The 23,559-nt window shown below is 55.8% G+C and overlaps 2 protein-coding genes across 14 annotated transcripts in view; one reads left to right on the forward strand and one right to left on the reverse strand.

Moving 5' to 3' along the window:
• Positions 1 to 1,117: 1,117 nt before the first annotated feature.
• On the forward strand, positions 1,118 to 5,639 carry CYB561 (cytochrome b561). 2 transcript variants are annotated; one of them, XM_074561975.1, is made up of 7 exons: positions 1,118 to 1,207; positions 2,218 to 2,451; positions 3,205 to 3,404; positions 3,607 to 3,705; positions 3,782 to 3,885; positions 3,988 to 4,145; positions 4,809 to 5,639. In XM_074561975.1, exons 3-7 carry the CDS (start codon positions 3,212 to 3,214, stop codon positions 5,005 to 5,007), a joined length of 753 nt encoding a protein of 250 aa, XP_074418076.1. In that variant the 5' UTR covers positions 1,118 to 1,207; positions 2,218 to 2,451; positions 3,205 to 3,211; the 3' UTR covers positions 5,008 to 5,639. The 2 variants fall into 2 exon arrangements, with proteins under 2 accessions (XP_074418076.1, XP_074418077.1); XM_074561976.1 differs by having other exon boundaries at positions 1,147 to 1,207; positions 2,256 to 2,451.
• A 6,639-nt stretch (positions 5,640 to 12,278) lies between these two features.
• Positions 12,279 to 23,559, reverse strand: part of TANC2 (tetratricopeptide repeat, ankyrin repeat and coiled-coil containing 2) — a 256,859-nt gene continuing 245,578 nt past the window's right edge. For 9 of the 12 annotated variants that reach the window (XM_074562510.1, XM_074562507.1, XM_074562509.1 and 6 more), the window contains 7 exons: positions 22,628 to 22,803; positions 21,960 to 22,092; positions 21,345 to 21,374; positions 20,330 to 20,421; positions 18,677 to 18,823; positions 16,540 to 16,640; positions 12,279 to 14,395 (listed from right to left, as the gene is read on the reverse strand). In XM_074562510.1, coding sequence (XP_074418611.1) covers positions 12,427 to 14,395; positions 16,540 to 16,640; positions 18,677 to 18,823; positions 20,330 to 20,421; positions 21,345 to 21,374; positions 21,960 to 22,092; positions 22,628 to 22,803 — 2,648 coding nt within the window. In that variant the 3' untranslated portion in view covers positions 12,279 to 12,426. The remainder of the gene's footprint in view (positions 14,396 to 16,539; positions 16,641 to 18,676; positions 18,824 to 20,329; positions 20,422 to 21,344; positions 21,375 to 21,959; positions 22,093 to 22,627; positions 22,804 to 23,559) is intronic. The other 3 variants (XM_074562503.1, XM_074562505.1, XM_074562504.1) reach the window with 3 other exon arrangements.

Below are 23,559 nucleotides of genomic sequence, written 5' to 3' on the forward strand. Positions count from 1 at the left end.
ACCAGGGGAGCACCGCATCCCCCCCCGCCACTCCAGGTCCCAGGATGCTCCGGCTCCCACGGGTGGTCCAGGGCCGAGGGTGCTCCAGACCCCTCCAGGTGTGAGGGTGCGCTGGCTCCCATGGGTGGTCTGGCTCGGGGGGTGCTCCGGGTCCCTCTGGGGATCCAGACCCGAGGACGGTGCCGATCCCAGCCGGTCCGTACCTGGATCCCAGGGGTGACCCAGGGCCGAGGTTGCTCCAGGTCCTCCCTCCCTCCCCCGGGCCCTGCGCACGGCGGGCTCCTGGTGACACCTAGTGGCACCGTGTGACACTCGCAGACACACAGACAGACACACAGACACGGCGGAGGGGGCGGCCCGGGGGTGCTGCTCGTCCCGCTGCGCATCCCCGCATCCCCCGGGGGACCCTGCCCGCAGCGGGGCCAGGAGGAGCCGGGAGAGCGGGGGGACACCCCCTAAATTTCCCCCCGTCTCCTCTCATATCCCATCTCCGGGCTTTTCTCCCTCGGGGATACGCCATGGGGGAGCGCAGGATGCGGCCGGAGGTGCTGGAGGGGACCCGGGGGTTGGGGTGCAGGCGGAGGTTGGGGGTCCCCGGAGACATGTCACCCCCGCTGCCGTGTCCCCACCCACAAGGCCCACCCTGCAGGGGTGCTGCCTCCTGGCACATCACCCCGGTGCTGCTGATGGGATGCAGGGGATGGTTAATTAAGCCAGATCCCTCATTAGTGCTGCCTAAATACAAATTAAGTGATGACAGAGCCGGTGTGCCCTGCACAGGGGATGGGGCCCCCGGGGGCTGATCCAGGGAGGTTGTGGGAGTCCCTGGTTTGGGGCTGGGGGTGTTGCAGGGTGTGGGGGCTCAGGGGGGTGCAGGCAGGGCCTGGCACAGCTCGGGGCCGGGGAGGGGGGGGGGGGGGTGGGTGGGTCACGCATGTTTCCAGTGACTCACTCCCTTGGGGACCATCCCCACAATACGCAGACATCCAACCCCTACCCTTCACGGTGATATCCCCCCCCCCTCAATTTTGCAACCCCCTTTCCCTCTCTCCAGCCTGCAATGGCACCCTCCCTCTGTAGCGATGCTGGGGGTTTGCAGCCCCCCCCCCCACTTTGCTTTGCCATCGCTCCGTTGCCTTGCCAACACGGTGGCTCAGACACTGTCACCGCTGGGCCTGGCGCAGGCAGCACCACCCGACACCCACAGGTAGGGCTGGGGGGGGGGGGGGGGCCACTGCGTGGGTGTCACCTCCAACCCTTCCCTCAATACATCCCCAGGCCCCCCAGCGCCGAGCTGGAGTGAGCCCCCTCCCCTGCATGAGCTCCCATCGAGAGCAGAGACGTCCCCCAAGCCCCACCCAGGGATTTTTTTTTTGGGGGGGGGGCCCCAGCCAGAAGCCATGGTGAGGGGCTGCCAGGGTATGCAAAGTGCATGCACCATCCAAAACCCACACCCCACCCCACGCCCCCCCCCCCAGGCCCCATCGGGAGGGTTTAATCGGAGATCACCCCCCTCCAAAAGCGGGGAGCGCTGGCTTTGCTCTGGGGTGGGTGGTGACTGGGGCTGTGCTTCTTTCGGGGGGGGGGTGCAGGGGGGGCAGAGACGCTGTTGCGGGGGCGGCGGGGGGGGGTGGGGTGGGGTGGGAATGACACACACACACACACAGAGGCAGGTCCCCACCGCAGGATGGCTTTGTGAAGGGGCCCGGCTGCCTCCCAGCTCAGCCGGGATAGTTTTAGGGCTATCGGGCAACTCACAGAGCCCATTTCCAACAGGCACCTCCCTGTGCCCCGCTCCCGGTTCCCATGCTCGGGGGGGGTCGTCCCCTGTCCCTCTGTCCCCAGGGCAGCTGGGGACCAGGCTGTCCCCCTGTGCCGGCGGGGCCAGCTGTTTGCATCTGGCAAGAGGATGGGGCCACACGGGCACCCACTTGGGACCCCCCCCATTGCAGCCAGCAGCCCCCCCCTCCCCCGGCAGTGGTGAGGGTTTGGGGGGGCTGTTGTTGTTCAGGGAGGAGACGGTGCCCCTCACTGTCCCCCCCGACCCTGGCATGGTCCCCGCAGAGCATCCCATGCCCCCGGGCGGTGAGGCCTTTGCAGTGCAGCCTAATGGGATAAACCAATTCCCTTAACTCACTTATCCGGCTGATCCAATAAAGGTGGCTGGGAATAAAGTGTGTGCGTGGTCTTAATGCATGGCTGACTCCCTCCCCAAAGCCCCCCCCGTCCTGACAGCACCGTGGGTCTGTCTGCAGCAGCTGGCCGGGTGCTCCTCCCCAGGGGCAGCCGCAGCGGGGCCGGGGCAGAGGAGGGACGTTGGCCCCTGGGGCTGGGACACGCTGGCCCTGGCTGGCGGGGAAGCAGGAGGGGTGGCCGTGCCGGTGGCTCTGATCCCCAGGCCAGCGGGGAGCATCGGGGGATAACCCGGCGCGGAGCACAACGCGGGTGCAGGTGGGTTGTGGGGGCCGTGGGACGGCTCTCCGGTGTGGCTGCAGCGCGGTGGGTTAACGTGGGGTGTCCATTCCCCTCTCCAGCCTGGAGGGTTGCTCAGCCCCATGTCCCCAATGGCCATCGCTTTTGTCGGGGGTGGGGGGGGGGGCCCAAGCAACCTTGCTCATCCCTGCACTGCCTTCCTCTAGCAGGGTTTGGGAGGAGGGGGGGGTGTGTGTTTGTTGTGGGGCTCTTGGGGGTGGGTGAGGTGGGGAGGGGGCAAGGGTGGGACATGGGATGGGGATGGAGTGGGGGGGATCGGGATGGAGGGACGGACGGGGATAGAGTGGGAGCGATGGAGGTGGAGTGGGAGGGATGGGGCTGGAGGGATGGAGCTGGAGTGGAAGGGATAGGGGTGGAGGGACAAGGATGGGGCTGGAGGGACAGGGATAGAGTGGGAGGGATGGGACTACAGGGTCGGGGCTGGCGGGACAAGGGCTGGGATGGAGGGACAGGGATAGAGTGGGAGGGATGGGGCTGGAGGGACAGGGCGGGAGGGACAGGGATAACGTGGGAGGGAGAGGGCCGGAGGGCTGTGCCGGGAGGGCTGTGAGGGCAGGGGCAGGCCGGGGGCAGGAGCGGGCCGGGCCGCGCCGTGGCCGCCGGGAGCCGCCCCCGGGCGCGGTGACGCGGCGGCGGCAGGAAGCGGCAGGTGAGGGCGGTGCCGGCCGGGCCCCCCCCGGCCGCGCTCCCCGCTCCGCTCTGTCCCCGCAGGCCCGGCATGGACGGGGCTCCGCCGCCCGCCGGGCTCTCGGCCTACGTGGCCGTGTCGCAGCTGCTGGGGCTGACGCTGTTGGCCACCACGGGCGCCTGGCTGGGCCGCTACCGGGGCGGCGTGGCCTGGCACGGCCACCTCCAGTTCAACGTCCACCCCCTCTGCATGGTGCTGGGCATGGTTTTCCTCCAAGGTGACGGTGAGCAGGACAAGCGCCCTGTCCCCGCTGCAGCCTCAAAGCCCCCCAGACTGCGGCCGGGCGAAGGGGACAAAACGGTGACAAACAAGACAGGGAAGATGCTCCAGGACCACCCCGCCTGCCTGCAGCACCCCTGGGTGATGCGGGGTGCCGGGGAGGTGGGGGACCCGCTGTGGATGCTCATCTGCCCTCTCTCCATCAGCTCTCCTGGTCTACCGGGTCTTCAGGCACGAAGCCAAGCGCTCCACCAAGGCGCTGCACGCGCTGCTGCACGGCCTGGCGCTGCTCATCGCCCTCGTGGGTGAGCGGGCGCCGGGGCCGGGACGGGTGGACGGGGCTGGATCCGGCCCCCGGCGCTAACGGGCTCCTCTCCGCAGGCATCGTCGCCGTCTTCGAGTCCCACCGGAGCAAGGGCATCCCCAACATGTACAGCCTGCACAGCTGGTGCGGGATGGCCGCCTTCGTGCTCTACCTCCTGCAGGTGAGGGCCGGGGAGCCCCTGCCCCCCCCCCCCCCCTCCCGCTCCCCCCCCCCGGGGGGGAAGGGACCCCACAGCGCCCCGTAACATCCCGTACCCCCACAGTGGCTCCTGGGCTGCGGTTTCTTCCTGCTCCCCCGTGCCTCCTTCTCGCTGCGCAGCCGGTACAAACCCCAGCACGTCTTCTTTGGCATCGCCCTCTTTGCCCTCTCCATCACCACCTGCTTGCTGGGCATCACCGAGATGCTCCTCTTCAACATCAGGTGGGTGACCAACCTGGGTGGGGGGGAGTAGTAGCCCCCCGATCCCCCTGACCCCCAGCAAAGGGCTGCTCCAGCCCCATGGGGCAGAGTCTGGCCCCTGCTCAGGCCATGGCTCCTTGGCTATTAAATCTCCCCCTGAAGCCTTCAGTTCTGCTGCTGCTGAGTCACTTCCCAGATGGTGTTTAACAAGGGCTGGGTCCTGCGACAGCTTTTGTTGTGGGTGGGGATAAAATAGCCACCGACTCCTTTCTGCAGACAGGTGTTTTCAGAGCCACCCTCCCCCCGGCCCGGGACGCTCATGTCCCCATGGCCTCTGCCCTTGGAGCTGGAGGACACAGTGACGGCCCCAACTCTACAGCCCCAGCACCGTGGGGATATGGCTGTGGGGCACCCCACCTCCCTCTGGCTGGGGGACCACACCTGGCAGGGGAGGTGCCTATAGCCCCGCTATAGGACTGTGCCCCCAGTTTTCTCTGCTGTCACCAAGAGTGTCCCTCCCCAGAGCGAGCAGCACCCGGGCAGTCACCTCTTGCTCTGATTTGGGGGAAAAGGACCTTTCCCAGGGAGTGTGCCCAGAGGATGAAGATGAGGAGGAGCTCCTAGCCAGGGTAGGGACAGGCCACCCACACCCTGAGGTCTGAGCATCCCCCTCTGTCCCTGCAGTGACTCCTACAGCCGCTTTGTGCCTGAGGGCGTCCTGGCCAACACGCTGGGGGTGCTGCTGGTGGCCTTTGGGCTGGTGGTGGGCTACGTGCTGACACGGGACGACTGGAAGCGCCCGCCACTGGCCGAGGAACTGGCCCTCTCCATGGACTTCAAGACCCTGACGGAGGGTGAGAGCCCCGGCGGCAGCAGCCAGTGATGTCCCCAGCTCCCCTGTCCCCGGCACGGGCACCTCGTGGTGTCTGTGGAATGTCCCTGTCTACCTCGTCCCCAGTGTCTTGGGGCTCTGACCGGCTCAGGGTGACGAGGACAGCTGGGGAAGGACACGCTTGTTGGTGTATCGCTGCCCATTGGGTTCAGCCTTGCTTGGCCTTAATCCTTCTCAGTTCTGTCCCACGCAGCCCCCGGTGACCCCCCGAGCCTGACCCCAGCCCCATGGGGACAGCGGTGCCACAGGCAGGGGCAGGGGCTGGCAGCATCACTGGGGCACGAAGGACGGGGGTCTCTGGGCTCTGCCCTGCTCTGGGGGCCGGGGGGTGGGAGCCCAGATTTCTCCACTGCGAGCGGCCAAAGCCCACGGCCCATTCCCAGCGCCCACGGGCAGAGGGGATAGTTGCCATCACCCAGATTTCCCACTCTCCGGCAGCCCATTGGCCCCCAGCCCAGCCGCGCGTGGGGGCTGCTCTCCCCACAGAGCTCCCCAGGGGCTCGGAGCGACCCGGCAGCTGTGTGGGTTCAGCATCTTCATGTCCGAAATGTTTTCCCCTGTCGTACGATGTGTTGTCTGCTCAGTGGATGCTCCTGACCCAATAAATGTTTGCAGCTAACCCTGTCCTCCTCCAGCTCATGGTTTCAGGGTACCCCAGAGCTCCCACGCGCCACGGGCAGCCGGGAGAGGAGCTGGGGAGGGCAGGTGGGATTTGGGATGGGATTTGGGATGGGATCATTCCGTCCGGGCCCCGTGCCATACATCCCATGCTACAGAGTTCAGCAGTGGCTGCATGAGGGACCCCACAGGGACGTCTCCAGGGTCTGGCCATGCACTGGATGTGCCCATGGACCTGGGGGAGACCCACGGCCATGAGGAGGTGCGTCCCTGAGATGTGGGCTCGTCTCCTTTGCTGAGAGCGTCCCCTCTTCCTTCTGGGCTTCGGCACAGGCGGCCGCGCGGGCGAAGCTGCTGGAAACCTGAATGTCCCGATCCCAGCGCTGCAAAGCAAGAGCAGCCCCAGCAACGGCACAAGCCCAAGCCAGGGGTTTTTGCTCACCACAGCCCCTGGGTTTGGGCAGGGATGAAGCGAGGAAACGCTCGTGTTCTCAGGAGCTGCGGGGCTCCAGTGTCCACAGCACTGAGCTGTGCTTTCATAGAATGGGTTGGGTTGGAAGGGACCTCTAAAGGGCATCTAGTCCAACCCCCTGCAGTGAGCAGGGACATCTGTAACTGGATCAGGTCGCTCAGAGCCTCATCCAGCCTGGCCTTGAATGTCTCCAGGGATGGGGCCTCCACCCCCTCTCTGGGCAACCTGGGCCAGTGTCTCACCACCCTCAGTGGAAAGAACTTCTTCCTAATGTCTAAATTTCTGCAATTTAATCCAGAAAACTCCCTGATGCAGTTCCCTCCCCTATTTTATTAAGGCCCCTTTGCCAATTGCAGCAGCAGTGCTGCCTCCGTCCCCTCCTGCTCCCGGCGGTGCCAGGTCCCCATCCCCGTCCCCGGGCAGTGACAGCCAGACCCGACCCTCGCACAGTCCTGACGTCCCCAGGTTATTTCCACGCCGAGAAGACACACAGCACCCTCCTTCGTTCTCCGTAGTGTGAGAAAAACACCAGGCCAGATGCCGTTTCCAAGTGTTAACCATTTATAAATAAGTACATTTTTTCATACATACAGTTTTCATTGTACAGATTACAATCTGTATACATTGGGGGGGGGGGGAAGAAATGCATTCTTTTGAACTTTTCACATCTATCTCACAGCTCACATGTACAGACAAGAAAACTCTGCTCAAGCAAATACAGCAAAGGAAAAAATATGTTTTCTTCTTTCCTTATACATGAGAGGCGAAGGCCTCCGCTGTCGGCAGGGGCTGCTCTTCCCACTGCACGATATCACAACAGTGTGGTGTTCAATATATCAGTAGAGAGAACAGAACATGCATTGAATAATATACTGTACAGAGAAAGTCCTTTACATCAGAATTATAGAAAAGCTAAAGGAAAATTTAAGTGTCTTAAAGATCTTCCCAGCAAGTGTCTCAGAGGATGGCAACCAGGGAACTGTACAAAGCACAAGGTGCGTGTACTGTACGCGTTTGTACCAAACTCGGATCCTCTCGGATGTGAAGACAGAAGGGAGACAAAACGCTGAATGCAACACTATGGGAAAGAAAAGGCTGGAGGGGGGTGACACCGGCAGTACTGGCAGAGTCCACGCGAGTCTCTGGGTTATCGCTGGAGCAACAAAATGGGCTTGATGTAGCGCGCGGTGCTGCTCTCGGTGTCTGGCTTATCAGCGCACGGCAAGGCAGAACGGTGACCCCGTTCCCCGGGCGGGAGGGTCTCCCACCCGCCCAGCACGACCCCGACCCGCTGGAGGAGACGCCCCGCAGCCCCACCGCCGTCCCCGCCGGCGTCACCCGGCAGGGACAAAGTCTTTTGGCAAAGCAGCCCTCCATTTCCGCGACTCTAGGATGCGATCCCGTCGGACGGCACCCGGCTGCTGACTCCCCAGTACCGTGACAGCTAGAAAATGAGCAGGAGGAAAGGATACGGCGGAGGGGTTTGGTGTCCCATTGGCTTTCCCGGTGACGGTCGCGCTAGCTGTGATTTCTCTCGGGTAGGTCTGTAAGAGTTGCGGTGAGATCCAGCTGTAGAGTCAGGAGTTGGACACGAACGCATCTTGCTAAAGAATTGAGCCCTTAGTGGTTTATATTAGAAAAAAGAGTTTGATTGAATGAAAATCCAGCAATTATTCACACAAATCTGAAAAAAACGCAGATTAACTTTCAACCATTGTGCTTTGTGTCCAACACGCACCCCACCAGACTTCGCGGAGACCAACCAGCACGGGGGTGAAGGCATTTATCTGCAGAGGTCCCAGCGGGTACAACAGCTCTTCCCCTAAGCCCTTGGTTACACACCGTTAATCCCGGTAGAAGAGTTATCTTGAATTCCCAAGACTTAAAGCAAAGTACAACCACCAAAGAGCTTGCGACAGCTCCCCGCGGACCCCCCCCTTGGCAAGGAAGGCGGAGGACGAGCAGGCACGCCGGCTTGCTTTTCTCGAGATAAGGCGGAGCTGGCACTTCGGTTTTAGCTAGACTTCTCCTGGGTAACCCTGAATATACAGCAACCCTCGTACGAGGGGACGGAATCGCTCCAAATTCAGTAGCCACCCTGGTTCCGGACCTAACCCAAGTATGGCTCAGGTGTCGGTCATACGCACACCCCACGCTCACACCAGCCACGCGGTTTTTCTTTACAGCCAGGTTAAAGGAAAAAAAAACCCCAAAAGTTCAGTGCTCAGACGGGCACTGCAGACAGACAGACGGACAGACAGACGCAGCCCTGGGTTTGTCGGGAGCCCTCCCCAGCAGCCACACAGAGACGGCGGCTCAGGCTGTGCGGTGACGGATCCCAAGGGATCTGTCCCTGTAAACCCCTCCCTTTCCCAAGCACCAACGACTATTTTCCAAGCCCTCCCCGGTGGGGACCCCTGTGGAGCCCCCCACCAGGCGGGTGTCCCCTCCCCTGGGACCGGAGCATCCTCCCAGCCTGGGAGAGAAAGAAGAGACGGCGAACCCCCCTGGGGATGCAGCAGACACCCACACCCGACGCTGGGAGAGAAGATACCAGCTTTGCGGCGGCTCTCGGAGCAGCTGCGGGCAGAGGACGGGAGACACCTGGTGGGACGGCCGGACAAATACAGGGCTCGGCTTCAGCATCGCCTCCCCAGCGCACCCCAAGAACCAACCCCAGAGGTTCCAATGTCATCAAAAACCCGGTTTACTCGGTGCACGTAAGAATCCCACTCGCTCGCAAGACGGGGGCTCGCCAGCGGTGCCACTGCAGCTGGGGAGGGGACGGAGGCGCCGGCTGGCAGCATCGCCCCACATCTTAATCACTCAAAAAGGGTAATTAAGCGCATGGCACGGATGGACAACACAACACCGTGTCTGAAACACTGTGCCTGCTCCCGCAACGCGGCCCAGGCTCGTCGGATGGAGATCTGAGATGACAGGGTGAAGGGACGTCAGGCGAGATCCCAGCCCCGTGTACAGCAGCGCTCCACAACGGGACCCCGCACGGCAGCACAACGCGCAACCACCTCGGCGTCCTCCTCCGGGCCAAATCCCAACCCTGACTCTGAGGACACGGGGCAGGGGTGTGTGTGGAAAGAACGGCTTTTCCAGGGAGAGGTGTGCTCCTTACCCACCCGGGGACTACAGCAGCCATCCTGCCTCAACCGTCCCTAAGAGAATTGCTGGGCAAGCGCTTTAAAACCACTGCAAATAATTTTGTATTTAAAAATTACTCAATCTGTCGATGCTTATATACAAGAGTCAGTTCTTGTGCTATAAATGTTATGATTCATTGCTTAGTTTCTTTTCTTTTTTCTTGGTTTTTTTTTTGAAAAATACACTAAGAGACAAGAGCTGTTTTGCTATTTTCTAATGAAGACACTACTCACGCTTAAATATCCAGTATTTATCATAGTAACAAATTCAAACAGTAAAGTGCACCCATTTACAGAGAGAACAGATGGAAAACCATTAGTGCAAGAATCCTGTGAAAAATGTAACACGTGGTATCGTGAAAAAACCTGCACGCCGCAGTATTTAAGCCTTCTTTCAGCTTGGTGTTTGTGTTAGAAGTGTGAGCTGTTTTCTTTTTTTCCCTTAAAACATCTTCATAAACCCAAAGAGTTACACACAGAAGCGCTGTGGGGGGACGTTTCCGAGGGGCAGTACCGGGAGCACAAGGCAGTGAAGAGCCAAAGCAAAGCACGGGGGGTTCTGGCATCGCCGCTCCCCGACCGTCCCGTTGGCATCTCGGCGGAGAGAACCGGCTGACGGCCGGAGCGCGTCTTGCTCGGCCGTACCAAATAGGGACGGGGCGGAATTTGGTTAATTTTTTTCCTTTCAAAGAAGCAACTAAAGGGTAGGAAGCCACTCACTGGTTCGGGCAAGCTGGAGGATGGGAGGCGTCGAGCGAAAGCAACTGGTGCTGCTCCCGAGCCATGTCGGAGCTAGAGGCGCACTGTACGCGGAGGAGGAGAAACCGGTTATTCCTCAGAAAGCAGAACATGCTGCTTCAAAAAAACGAAAGCGAGGAAGAAAAAAAATAATCACCAGACCCCCTTTGCAAGGAGAGAGATAGCGCACGGAGCTGAGCGTCCCCGCGGCCGTGGGGGGTCTCCCAGTCCGTCCCCCCCCCCCCCCCGCCTTACAGAGCCCTGTAATAAAGCAAAGAGTCAGCGCTTCGCACCTCCAGAAAGAAAACACCAAACTCAATCCAAATACTGGCTTGGACAAATACCAAAGAGCCCCAAAGGGCACAAAGGTCTCCAAACCCCATGGAGGAATTCCTCCTCTCCCCCCCACCCCCGAACGCTCTCACCGTGTCTATGAGACACAAGCCTCCACCGTCCCAAGATGTGCACGTCCCGGTTTGCTCGGAGCAAATTAGGCAATGAAACAGCGACGAGATGTGCCGACCCACACGCAGACACCAAAAAAACCCCAAAAAGCCCCATCGAAGCCAGGGTTTGCTAAAAAGTTTCGGGCCAAGTCCGCATCTGGTGTAAATGGATGTAGCTGCACTGGTGTCGCGCTGGGGATATGCTCATTTACACCAGCGGAGGTTGGAACCTCACGATTTGGTTCAAGAAGTCTGGCGATCTCTGCGCGTAGCCCTTTGGAAAGACCGAAAGGTATCGCTCCTCCTGCTCAGCGCTGCCGTCGCTCCGAGAGCCGATGCGAGGGAGGATCAGCACGGGCAACAGGCACTAACTCGCTTTAAAACAAGCTACAGCGTTCATCGCTCCCCCTCCCCTCCCTCCCACCCTTCGCCCTGAAAAGGCAGATTACGAACCCGCCAGTAATAAATGAAGCTGTAAAGAAAGTCCCTCCACCACCCCCCAAAAAAAAATTTCAGAGAATAACTGAGAAATTATTGAAAATCCCATAAGAATAATTTTGGAAGCGTCCCCTGCTTTTCATGCTGTCTTGACGTGATTTGCATTTGATTTAAAAAACAAACAAAAAACCAAAAAAGTAAAAATCCCAAATCAAACAATGTCCCAAAACAGATTGCATAAATAAATTATAAATATCTCTTAACTACAGGTCCTTAAAAAGCAGAACACGGTCTCTCCCATTTACAGGTATGGAACGCGGCGATCGCTTTCCAAGATTTCGGGAGCGGATCTTAGCGGAGCGCAGCCCTCGCTGCGGCACCACCGGCTGCCCGGGCGGGAGCGAGCCGCAGGGGAGGGACGCTGCGGAGGGACGCTGCGGGGCTGGGTTTGCAGAAGGACCCTTCCTGTCTCGGGAACCATCGTGCCACGTTACGCACCCTCATCGTAAAAAAAAGTTAAAAAAAAAAAAAAATTCAACATTGCTATTTGCCTCCTTGAATACCATTTTCTAAGTCAGGTTTTGGTTCTTCCTTGCAAGTAAAAAAAAACAAAACAAAAAACCACTAAATCAACCCCCCCACCCCCCCGCAACGTTAAACCGTCCCGGAGAAAAACGCGGTGCTGTGTGTGAGGTGCAGCCGTCTGCTAACGGCGAGAAGAAGAAGTTGTCGCGATCCCAGTTCGCGCGCAAGAGGTTTCTGGCCAGTTCCCTCGGCTGATTAAAACCCCTACGAAGGACCCGCTTTAATCACTCAACGCTTGTAAAGTGCCCCAGGGCGAATCGGCGTCGGTGGGGGGGGGACACGCAGCCGGCAGGCAGCCTGCGAAGTAGCAAAGCATGGTGTGTCCCCCGCCCCTTCTGGCCCATGACGCGATCAAACAACGAAGGAATCCAATTCGGATTAAACTGCTACAAACCAGATGAAGCGGGATGGTTATTGTGCATAGCTACTCGGTATTGGAACGCCTCGTGCCCTTGCTCACCGCGGGCGATTTGCTCTTTGGGGGCAAAAAGCCAAAGGACCCGGCTGGCACGGGGACCTGCGGATGCGGCCTCGGGAAAGGCTCCTGTGATCCCTGCTCTGCTCCCGCTAGGAATTCCCATCAGAATACAGTAAGAGCTCATCGAGACAAAAGAAACCGATTTAAATAGAATGCGATTGTCTCTTGAAAAAGTGCCGATTACCTCCCGCTGCGTAGGGGATATTTCTGGACCACCCCGCACCACGTACTAAGATATCCTGGTTGGGAATTCAGCTGGAATTGGGCAAACCGTACTGGCTCAGCTGATGTCGGCTTCACGGTCAGCTGGGGAACGAAAGGGCTGGAGCACGTGCATGGCTGTCTGACCACCACACAAAGTACCGGAGAAACTTGGTCATGTAGCTACCAAAGAGAAATAAAAATAATAATATGCATGGAAATCAAGCTTGGAAGTGTGTGCTGAAAACATGAGGGTCTTACTCCAACAAGCGTCTTTTACACATTAGACTCCACAAATGGTCTCTTTGGTTTGATTGGGGATGTCTGCCCCTGCCTGGAGTCCCTGGAGAGCTGCCTGTACAGGTTGTCCTGGTAGGCCTGTGCCACTGGCAGTGTCCTTGCCACCTTGACGTCGGGATACGAGGAGGCTTGGGTGACTCTCTCCAGGAGGTCTCCCCGGGACCCATTGGCCAGCATCCCATGGGGGCTGTAATAGTCTTCCTCTAGCAAATGGCCATTCTGTGCATTGTTGGTTTTGTTATAAAAGGCAATGTTGCTGATTGAAGAAGGCGGGCTAAATGATTCCGGCTGGGGGAGGTTGCCAGGAGACGTAGGACTAATGACAGTGTCCACTGACGACACGGCCCAGGTCCGGTTCTGCTGATGGAGATGGGGGTACTGCTGAGTCCGAGCGGTTTTATCTATGATTCCCATGAACGGCGTGGTCCGGGAACGGGCTGGCTCGCTGGGGTAACCCCCCTGCGTGGGAGAGACCGGAGAAAGTTCATCGCACGATCTGTCATAAGCTGGCTTGAGAGGAATCTCCATTTGCTGAATCGAAGCAGAAGGGCGGAAGTTGGGAGTCAGGTTGGAGGTGGAGGAGATGCTATTGCTGGAAGGAGAGAAGCGGAGGCCAACGCTCTGAGAGTGGAGCAGGGGCCTTGGAGTTGGAGGATGAGGCTTTATTTCGCTGGGATTAACTGAGATGGGCCTTCTTATGAGATGAGACACATCTGGAGAGCCCAGCTGGTTGGCGGGGAGGGAAGAACGTTCCAGGTCAAGCTTCGAGTGACACACCGGATAGTAGGAAGCGGACTGGCTTCGCCCGATCTGAGGTGTCTGGCTGTATCTCATACCCCCCCTGTACGCCGAGGACGGTCTCTGCGGAAGGTCTTCTTTGGCCAACCCTCCGTGCTGACAGATCGCTCCTGCGCTGAGGCTTGCCTGAACGTGCTGCACTGGTCTGCTGTCGCCTACGATGCCGCCGATGGAGCCCTGGTAGACCAACCTGCTCTGGCTAACCCCCATTTCCCCTGATGCCGACTGGTACTTGCTGGCCATCGAGTGGGCAACCTGGCTGTAAGCACCGGTTGGGATTACAGTACTCGAATGGACGGCGGAGCTGGGCTGGTTGCTCCTCACGATCTGCGCCTTGGCTGGCTGCAGCCTCAGCCCCTGCTGTGGCACAGCCACGGGGAGCTGGGGCATCTGGAAGGACCTCTGTGTCATCTTGGACAACGGAGACTTCGGTCTACCGGGGAGCTGGCTGACTCCGCTAGGTTCTTGCTGATAACGAACCGGGGAACCGGACTGTGACCTATAAACGCTCATGCTTTCTGCTGGGGGGCTGGCGCGATACTGAGGACCTCTACGAAGAGGAGAAGGTGGTGGGCTTTGATATTCCTTCCCTTGGCTTCCAACAGGAGGTGGGCTGAAGCGGTAAGAGGAGCCCTGGTGGGCAGGGGACGTGTGCGGAGGACTGGGTCTATAATGAGAGTTTTGGTGCGTCGGAGACAGAGCAGGAGACGTGGACTGGTACCCTTGTCTGGTTGGTGAACCCACGGAGCTATTGGACCTGAAATCAAAGACCTGATGAGAGCCAAGAGGTGAGCCAGAAATATAGGCTGAGTCCCTGTGAGCTGGGGACGGGGGCGGGCTCTGGATGATGGGCAGCCCTTGGTTCGGCCTGGACTCTGTCTGCAAGCCAATGGAAACGTTCTCTACATCCTGCTCAAGGTACTCCTCCTCAAAGATGTCTTGCACAGAATAGAGCTCTTCGTGTTGGGCTTCGGGCTCAGGCTCCACCGGGAGCGGCGGTGGCGGCGGCTGCTGCTGCTGCTGCTGCTGCTGCTGCACCTGCCTGCACTCCTCTTCCACCCGCATCAGCAGCCGCTGGATCTCACGGTTGTTGGGACACAGCTTGATGGCCTCGTTCAGGTCCTCCAGGGCTGCTGAAAACTGCCTGCTTGACAAAGGGACAGAAACGAGAACTGAAATTACTCTGGATTTGAATGGAGCCCTTCTCGGAGGCTCCTGCGGGTTAAGTGGCTTGTCCGTGTTACTGAGGGAGACGTCTGTGATTGCTACCGCGGGCTGCGTCTCTCAAACTCTGCCTCATGCGCCTCCCTCGGACTTATTTTATCCAAACTGAAGGAAAACACCGCCAGCCATGCTGCGGAAGAGGGGAACAGAGTCCTGAGATGGCACAACCCAGACTAGCAAAGACGCCCGTCCTCTGCGGTGCGTGTTACGGGCTAATTAATTACTCCTCACAGCACCACCATGGAGCTTTGCCCCCGCGTTCGCAAAGGGGAAACCAAAGCACCACTAAGGAAGAGCCAAGCTCACCACTGCTGTAAACAAGCAGAGCGTTGACGGAGTTGCAACCGCTTGCGCCAGTGAAAATTTAACTTCTGCCTGATGCCAAGACCACACAGCGTCAGGGCTGGCTCCAGAGCTCAGGGGCTCCCACGGGTCAGCGCTTTGGGCAAGGCTTGTCTCTCCGATTTTGCAAGGGATTTGGCTAACGTCTTCAGAAGGAAGGAACAGAGCCCCTTTCGGGAGCCTGCAGCCCCCCGGGGAAGCCTTTGCAAGGGAAAGGCTGGGAGGAGTCAAAGGGAGGGGGGGGGCTCGGGGAAGGGGGTTGTCATTTACAGGGACACTTGGCTTTTGAGCAAAACCAACTGTTTGAACAGGATTGTCCTCTGGGGGAAGGATGATCACCAGGGAAAGCTCCCCAGCACCTCCCAGCCCCAGCCTAAGCTTTTGTGCAAGCCACTGAGAACCAGGTGGAGGAAGGAAAAGCCTCCTATTCCCCAGACTGTGCTGACCTCGGGGTGCCAACTGGGAAACGAAGGAGAAAAGCCAAAATGGTAATGGTTTCTGCTGGAGAGATCTGGGAGAAAAGGACCCTTGTACGCAGGGAGGCTGATACCATCTGGGGAGGAACCCAGCTCTTAGGCTTCCTTACAAGTGTTTTGGAAACAATGGAGAGGAAAACCATTAAAGGAAAGGCATTAGGTCAGTGCGGCTCAGCGAGCAGGACTTCTCTGCGGTAACAGAAGGTCACGGCTTCACCTCCCACATCAAGACCCAGCGGACCAGGCAGCCCAGCATCAGCTGGGCCAGGAGGCCGGTTCCACACATCGCCTCCAGCATGGAAGGTCCAATGGTGCTGGTGGTGTCTGCTGAGCTACGATGTTTGCACAGGCGGACTCGACACACCTCCGGCTACTGGCAATTCTCTGTGCTGCCATCCAAGGCATTTCGGCTGCTGTTTACAACTGAGACGACAGCGCGTCCGGCCCGTGAGCATATGACTCAAAGGCAAGGCCTCCTCCTCATTTCGGAATGCCACTGATCGCTTTTGAAATTAATCTAACCTCACATCCTTTAGCCTTCAGGGAGGTTAAGGAGGGAATGCTCCGGGCTCCAGCTGAGATGAGGAGACCCCAGCGCTAGAGCCCTCTACAAGCTGGTTGCGGTGCTGGGAGCACAAGCCATGGCTAAGAGCTCACTGGCTGGCGCTTGCCTGCACGGCCACTGCCATCAGCAGCTTCTGCCTCCCCCAAAGTGCTGTAGGACAGAGAGATTCACAGGTTCTAAGGCCAGAGGAGATCACTGTGATGAATGAGCCTGCCCTCTCGCATAACACAGGCCACAGGGCTTCCATGAGTCATATTTTGCTTCAAGTCCAAATAGTGGTTGAACCGAAGTGTCTTTTTTTAAAAGAATACCCAATCTTGGTGTAGTTAAGATGTTCAGACAAAGTTCAACTAAGACGAACCTCTCAAAACGTTGGCATTCAGCCCTCTCCAGAAACTACCAAGTTAGTAGTAGGGAGGGAGGGCGCTACTTGGGAGTTTGAGAGGTTTGTGATCTCATTAATGAATGTCCCTTTGCCATTTAGAATCACAGAATTGCTAGGGTGGGAAGGGACCTTAAAGATCACCTAGTTCCAACCCCCCTGCCATGGGCAGGGACATCTCCCACTAGACCAGGTTGCTCAGAGGGCACCCTGGTACGGTTTTTGCACGGGGGATGACTACATCAGCCTGGCCAGGCTTGAAGAGAGCAGCCCCTCGCGCTTTTCTCTCTCTCGCTCCTCACCTGCTGCTGCGCTTGGCCCTTGCTCTTGCATAGTAAGCTTCGTAAGATTTCGGTTTCAGCTCCAGTGCTTTAGTAGCAAATTCCTCCGCCATTCCAAAATCCTGTCGTTACAATAGGTGTGCAGGTAAGTAATTGAATAGATAGAGAAATAAAAAACATATGCAGTTTGGGAAGAAAACAAACTTAATACGGACATTTATTTTGCATGTAAACTCGGAAAACTTGATGGTACTGGAATGTTTCACGTGGATTCGACATCATTTATGGCCAGAAAACTATGATGGCATGTCCGAAGACTCAAAGCCCTCTCCTAACGCCGGATGCTGTCAGCACCCACAGAGGCCAGCGTGCCACTGGCTCCGTTCTCACCGATTGTGTCCCCAACAAGGGCATGCAACCCCTCTCCAACAACCTACAGCCTTGAGGAAACATCTGGTCTCGCAGAGGCTGGAATGTTATCTCATGAAGGATTTTTTTCCACAGTTGAAAGCAATAGGAAACCTTTCCCACGCCCTCCGCTTCCCACTCTGCTGCACACTGACACACTTCGAAGGGGCCGAGTAAAACTGCACATGAAGGAAGGGAGTACGGTGTCTCGGTAGCTACAAACAGGACTCACCTGGCAAAGGCCTCTCACCAGTCCAACCCGTTCCACTGCTCCTTGCCTCTCCCTCCCCTGGGGTGGGAGAGGGTGACAGCACGGGCTGGAGACCGCCCTGGCTGCCTTCGAGTGGCAGTGCCGCCAGACTATGAGCTACAGCTCAAACCCTGCCCGCTCTCCTCCCTCGCCTTGTCCCGAATGCTTCACGGACCGCTAGGCTCAAGCTGAGCGCTTGCAAAGGAGACCCTTTCCCCGTGGAGGGGCTTTCATGTTGCAACCAAACACAATTTTGGCTTGCTGACTTGGGCTGTGACCCTGAGTAGCACTGGGAGAACGCACCAAAGCACTCCTGATTTGTTCAAGAAGTCAGTAAACAAACTCCACCTTGTAGAAACAAAGTTTACGAGCACACAGATGGCGGCTCAGACTGCAGGGAGCTGCCACGTGCGAGCGAGCAGGGTCAGCTGGACCTTAGCAAAAACCCAGGGTGAGGTTTAATCTCCCCTAAGGAGAGCTCGCTATCTGGATGCCCTGCCTGGGGAAGCTCATACTTCGATTTGTACCTTCAGTAGCAGTCACTGAAGAGATATCGCCTAAGAGACTAAACTAGGAATGCAGTCAAGAGGCAGGTATCTTTTATGGTCTCGTCTACAGATGCAAAAACTGCAGGAGCAATGACACCGCCCCCCTGAAATTTTTTATCACAGCACCTGGGATTCCCCAGTTAACAGTAAACTGAAAATCTTGTCCTTAAATCACCGGCTTTGCTGCGAGTTGGCTCGTTTAAAGAGAAGGTTCACGCTTTTTCTACAAACTGTGGTGTTTGCTCACCAGCGTTAAGGTTTTACTTCCACCGCTCTTCAAATGCCTCCCTCACAGCTGAAAGAAATGAAGGCGTCACAAAACCCCCTTCCCCTCGGGTGTCATCTTCTCTGGCTCATGGCCCTGGCAGAGATTTCACTTTTTGAGTCTACGGAGACTTTAAGTTGTCGAGGTGAAAGTCCCTGAATGCGGAGCGAGGGGGAAGGACGGCCAGGCTGCAGGAGCCGGTCACTAGATGCTGTTAGATGGGAGCGGGGAGGAGTGACGGTGATCTGGCAGTTCTGGGAGGAGAGGGAGCGTGTGGGGGTGTCTGTGGATGAGTCACTGCCCTGGGGAAGTGCTAGCCCCCTAAGCATATGCTCCTTCATTTTAAATTAATTAGTATTCAAAGGAGCGCATCTCCTGGCTCCTCCCTCACCGCTGCCCTAGAAATCTGGAAAATGCCTCCACCCCCAACTCACATCATCATCAAAAGGGAGTAATAAAAAATTCAAAAAGCTATAAACACAGCCATGAATTTTTAATCATCAGAAATGCATATTAAATCGTTACTTCTTTTGAATTATAAAATGCCAGCGCTCTGTGAAGGACAACCAGGTTACAGAGAGGAGAGATCTCCGAGGTCAAAGCACGATGACAGGACGGACACGTCTCTGCGCACCGGCAGAATGCTGGCAGCTTGTGCTTAAGGCCATGAAGGGCGGGGAGACTTACATTCATTTTCCTTCGACATCGGGAGAGGTTGAGAAGGAGCGACACCTTCAGCTCACGGAAAGTTTTCAGGTCTTCTCCAAACCCTTCCCTGGGGAATTTTTTCAGAGCGTACTGGTAGCGCTGGGCAGCCTCCTTCACTTTACCTTTCTAATAGAAGGAGAACATGTCAAAACACATCCTTGGGTTGAGTTTAGTGCACCGCAGAGGACTCACTCACCAGCCCCACCAATGTTTTAGGTCGTGAAGGGAACATGACTCCACCATTTAGCTCTTTTCTAGAAAGAAAAGCCAGAGCGTTTGATCAAGGGAACATCTGATCTGGAAATGCAGATAGATGCCTTGTGCGTGTCGAGTTCTCCCACTTGGTACAGAGCTGTCACGCTACAGTGGGAAACAGCAGAAATTGTGTTATGTTAATTCGATACAACTCCATCTGGTTTCTGGATGGATGGTCTTTTGAGCTGGGTGATCAGTAATATATTTCTGGAGCACACCCTACACCCAAAGCTTAATAAGCACCAGGGAGCGTAAAGAATACGAAGTGTGGGACTTTGGGCGAGTTCCTGGGGCTCAGAAACGCCACCGCGACAGCAAAGATAAAGGTTACGGCGCCGACGTGGCTCTCAAGTTGGACAAATGGGTTGGGATTCATCTCCGTGGACTTTAGATGTCTAAAAATCAGGTGTCTACAGGTGCCTGTCAACTGGGTTCCTTTTATAGTTATTGGGACGCAACAGTCACCTTCAAAGGGTGACTCATCTTTGCTATTTTGGGCAGCTGTTTTTGGGACAGGATGATCTGCGCCCTGGAGGGGGGCAGCCATGGCAGCCAGGGTGAGAGAAAGAGGGCAAAATGGGATCAAACGGGATTTAGGACGCGTGCAATTCGTGATGACACAGACATAAATTTTGCAGCTACGAATAGTAAGCTTTAAAACCTTTTAGACTCAAGTTTCTCAGCTGCATCGTGTATCTCTGGCAGATAACTCCAGTTATAATGCCAGCTTTGCATATTTTCTGCTTCACCCTTAGAGCCTAGCAGTGAATCACTGTTGTACTTGCACATTTTGTGTGTGTGTGCAAATCTCCAGGTTTTAAAGATCGGCTTAAAATAAACACAGAGCAAAAAAAAAAAAAAAGACTCTCTAATTCTAATGGCGGAACATCTCCCATGGGCTAAAGGACACGATAAAGCCATCTGTGTCCTGACAATCTGTTTTCATTGCAAGAAGTTTCTTCCACGAGTTTCTCTGGGATCTACTCTCTCGTCGCCTTGTTCCACAGCAGTCAGCCTGCTACGTAATGACAAGGTTGCCCGATCTGACGCAGTGACATCAGCACTCCGAATCTCTGTAAAACACTTGGCTTCTGGTGTTTTCAAAGAGGAAATGAAGCGCTGGCTCAAATCCAGACTGCAGAGAGACTTGGCTTTGCTTCAGCTTCGTTACAGATTCGGGCAATCAGTCCCCCCCCGCCCCCTCCCCAACCCCACTAACCAAAACCAAAGAGTTTGCAACACAAGGAACGCTGTGAGCGGTAGCTTTTACTTGCCACGCATGAAGGCAGCAGCATGGCTCGAATGAGTCAAAACCTCATACAAAGTTACGCTGCAAACTGCATCTGTTCCGTTTTTTCCCCAAACCACTCTTCTCACCTTATAAAACATGTCTCCCTCCTCCATCAGCTTGCTCAAGAGGATGATCATGATGTCTGGTTTGGAGGTTGCCATCGCCCATGTTGCTGGACCTGTAGTGTACAGGATGCATGATGGGTAAAAAACTCATACAATGCAAGGGTGGTAGGAAGCTGGGTGGAAAAAATATCCTGGGGTGGGAATTTCTGCTGGAGAGAACAACTTGGCATGGTCAAAGGGCAGAGCGCTCCCAATGATTGAGCTGACAATTCCTCTCGCACTTAAATTAACGTCATCCTCATTGCAATGGTTTTCCTTTGCTGTCATTAAGGCTAATCCTAATCGCCACCACCGCCATGGTCTGGGAAATGATGGGAGCCATTCCCACCAGAGGGCAGTGCTGGTTGTGGAACCAGCCGGGGTGGGGGAAACAGCGCGGTGGGGAAATAAAACGTTATCTCAAAGGAAAAATCAGAGCGGTTACATAAAAGCATTTCTAAATTAAAATCTCTGGAAGTCTACTAGGAAATCTGCAGTTCGACTGTCGATAGGCGTTTTGTGTTTAAGTGGATTGTGATTTCCAGCTTCACAAGATGTGAAATACTAGAGCAGAAAAATCCATTAAGGCGGAAAATACGACAAAGGAAAGGTGGTGTCTAAGCGCTGCTGGTGCCGGAGCCGTCTGTTGGGCTGGGGGGACACACTGGCTCCGCGCAGGGGACGTGCAGAGCCAGTCGTCACCTCAAGGTCTAATACCGGGAGGGAAGGGGTGGCAAAAGTTTGGGGACAACTCATTAGTGTGGGTGAAGAATAAGTCGACAATATTCTATAAGTAGATTCAGTACGTTTTGGGGGAAGGAGGTTAGTTTTTGAGTTCAAGTTATTCTCTGCAACAGTCATTCAAAAAATTATTTGAAGGTGAGGTAAATTAAAAGATTAGAGGTGTTGGGGACGCATGCAGGCTAAATCAAACAGGAGAAAGCAAGGCTGACAAAGCTATCAGATCGAAGCTGATGCTGACAGCAATGAGATATACCTCGTGGGCGACTCGGTAACGTCTGACAACCTTCAAAGAAAGGAGAAAACAAAAAGTTGTAGGAGAGAGGGGAAAAAAAAAATGGATGAAGGTGAAAAAAAAAAAAAAAGAAAAAAAAAAAAAGAAAGGAAAAAAAGCAGCCGTGAGAGGCAGGCAGCAAAGAAGCCAATGCACCAGCAAAATCCCCTTTCACAGGAAAACGTAACGTGAGCAGCTGTGTGGCGCAGCGCAGGTAACACTAAGGTCTGGAAGCATACACAGAGCAAGTGAACGCAGCAGCTCACAGCAATGCATGGACAGAGTACGTTTTGTCGACTCGGACTAGTAAAGATAGAAAAAGCATTACCAGAGGAAAGACCTTGCCAAAGAAACAGTCGTTTATTGATTAACTTTGCTAAGTAATACGACAGGAAAAAAAAAATAAAAAAAAAATAAAATTCCCCGTTTTAATAAAGAGAATAAGGCAGTCGTGACTCGCCGGCTGCTTTCGGAGTCCGAAGCAGCAGCTGGGGCTGAGGCTCTCCGTGTTACGTTTACATTTTCTAGGAAGCCAGCCCCACTGCTCGAGTCCTGCCTGGGCACAGAGCCGACAGCGGATTGTCCCCCTGTCCCTACCTATCTTTGCTCCTTTCTTCAGGAGAGTGACGACGACCGAGGTGTTGCGGCATCCCACTGCCCTGTCGAGGGGCCGCATCCCGCTGTAGTCAACGTGCTCGATCATGGCCCCGTGGTCCACCAGGAACTGAACCTGCAACGAGAAGCCCGACAGTCAGTCAGTTCTGCTCCGGGGCGGGAGCTCTGCGTGCTGCTGGTGACGTACAACCAGCAGAAGCTCGCTCTGCTCCACTGCTTGGGCTAAGACCACCTCTACAGGGTCTGAGGGTTCCTCAGAATCATGCGTTGGCCTCTGTGGAAGCACGTGCGTGTATGGAGGGCCAGGACTCTATATGCTTATTGCTACATCAAGCTGAACTGTACTATTTTAAGGCTCAAGTTGCCCCAGGGGAGGTTTAGATTGGATATTAGGAAAAATTTCTTCACTAAAAGGGTTGTTAAGCACTGGAACAGCTGCCCAGGGAAGTGGTGGAGTCGCCATCCCTGGAGGTATTTAAAAGACGTGCAGATGTAGCGCCGAGGGACACGGGTTAGTGGTAACTTGGCAGTGTTCGGTTAACAGTTGGACTTGATGATCTTAAAGGTCCCTTCCAACCAAAACGATTCTATGATTCTACGATTTTACCCCAACCGCCCGTTTCCTTCTGCATGTGTCACAGGCCACTTACCACCTCTGCGTCGCCGTAAAAAGCTGCCAGGTCCAGCGGAGTGCGTCCGTTTTTATCTGCGTGGTCGGTGGCAGCTCCATTCTCCACCAGGGAACGCACCACGGAGAGATGTCCCTTCAGACAAGCCCAGCTGAGGGCTGTCAAGCCCTCCTTGTCCATCAGGGAAATGGAGGCACCTGAAAGAAGCAGCATCAGGTCACTTAAGAGCTCTCTCCTGTTGAGCACTATGATGCAACAAACCATCCGCTCGGTGACAACAGCTTATTTTTTAGCGATCTCTGTAGATAATTATTAATTACTTTATTAACATTTCTCCCACTGCAGATCCCACCCTCCATGGTGACTTCAAATGCACTGACAGGAACTGTGGCAAACGAGTTTATTCACACCAAGCTGCAAACTTTTTCGCACCTAGCTCCGTAGGCTTTTCTGGCAAGCACCTTCTGAGCAGCAGGGTGGATTCGACATCCCTCATCTGAGACATCAATCTTTCTTCTTAACTATTTGGGTTTTTTTTAAAATCAAACCCCATTCCAGCCTGTGTGAGTCAGAGATGAAACCATTTTGCTGTTTCAGCAGGTCACGGCGTACCAAGGGGAACTAAGTCAATTCAGCTCAGTTCTTCTACAAAAGCACGTATTTTCCCCTCTTCGCTCCCCCTCCCCTTTACCCAAATCGACACAATTTCCAGCAGTATTTCTCCCTGAACTTTACCCAACATAAATACAACGCTGTGGGATGAAACTACTGCCAACTGCAAGCCAAGGAGAGAGGGACTTGACGTTTTCTTGGATGAAGCAATCGCGCTGCCATACCAACGGGTCAGCGTTGCTTCATACGGCATATGGATACGCGTACGAGATCTGAACAGCAGCATTAAGTGAACACTGCTCTTGGTGGCACGAAGACAACTCCGGTTGCCATGGCACAGG

This window comes from Larus michahellis, chromosome 18 (assembly GCF_964199755.1).
Source record: "Larus michahellis chromosome 18, bLarMic1.1, whole genome shotgun sequence".
In the NCBI taxonomy this organism is placed as follows: Eukaryota; Metazoa; Chordata; class Aves; order Charadriiformes; family Laridae; genus Larus; species Larus michahellis.

Bases quoted from the DNA above. Each gene is read 5' to 3' on its own strand.
- CYB561 (XM_074561975.1), top strand. From the start codon at position 3,212: ATGGACGGGGCTCCGCCGCCCGCCGGGCTCTCGGCCTACGTGGCCGTG. The intron at 3,706-3,781 runs GTGAGCGGGCGC...TCCTCTCCGCAG, and splicing joins GCTGCTCATCGCCCTCGTGG to GCATCGTCGCCGTCTTCGAG. The intron at 3,886-3,987 runs GTGAGGGCCGGG...GTACCCCCACAG, and splicing joins TCGTGCTCTACCTCCTGCAG to TGGCTCCTGGGCTGCGGTTT.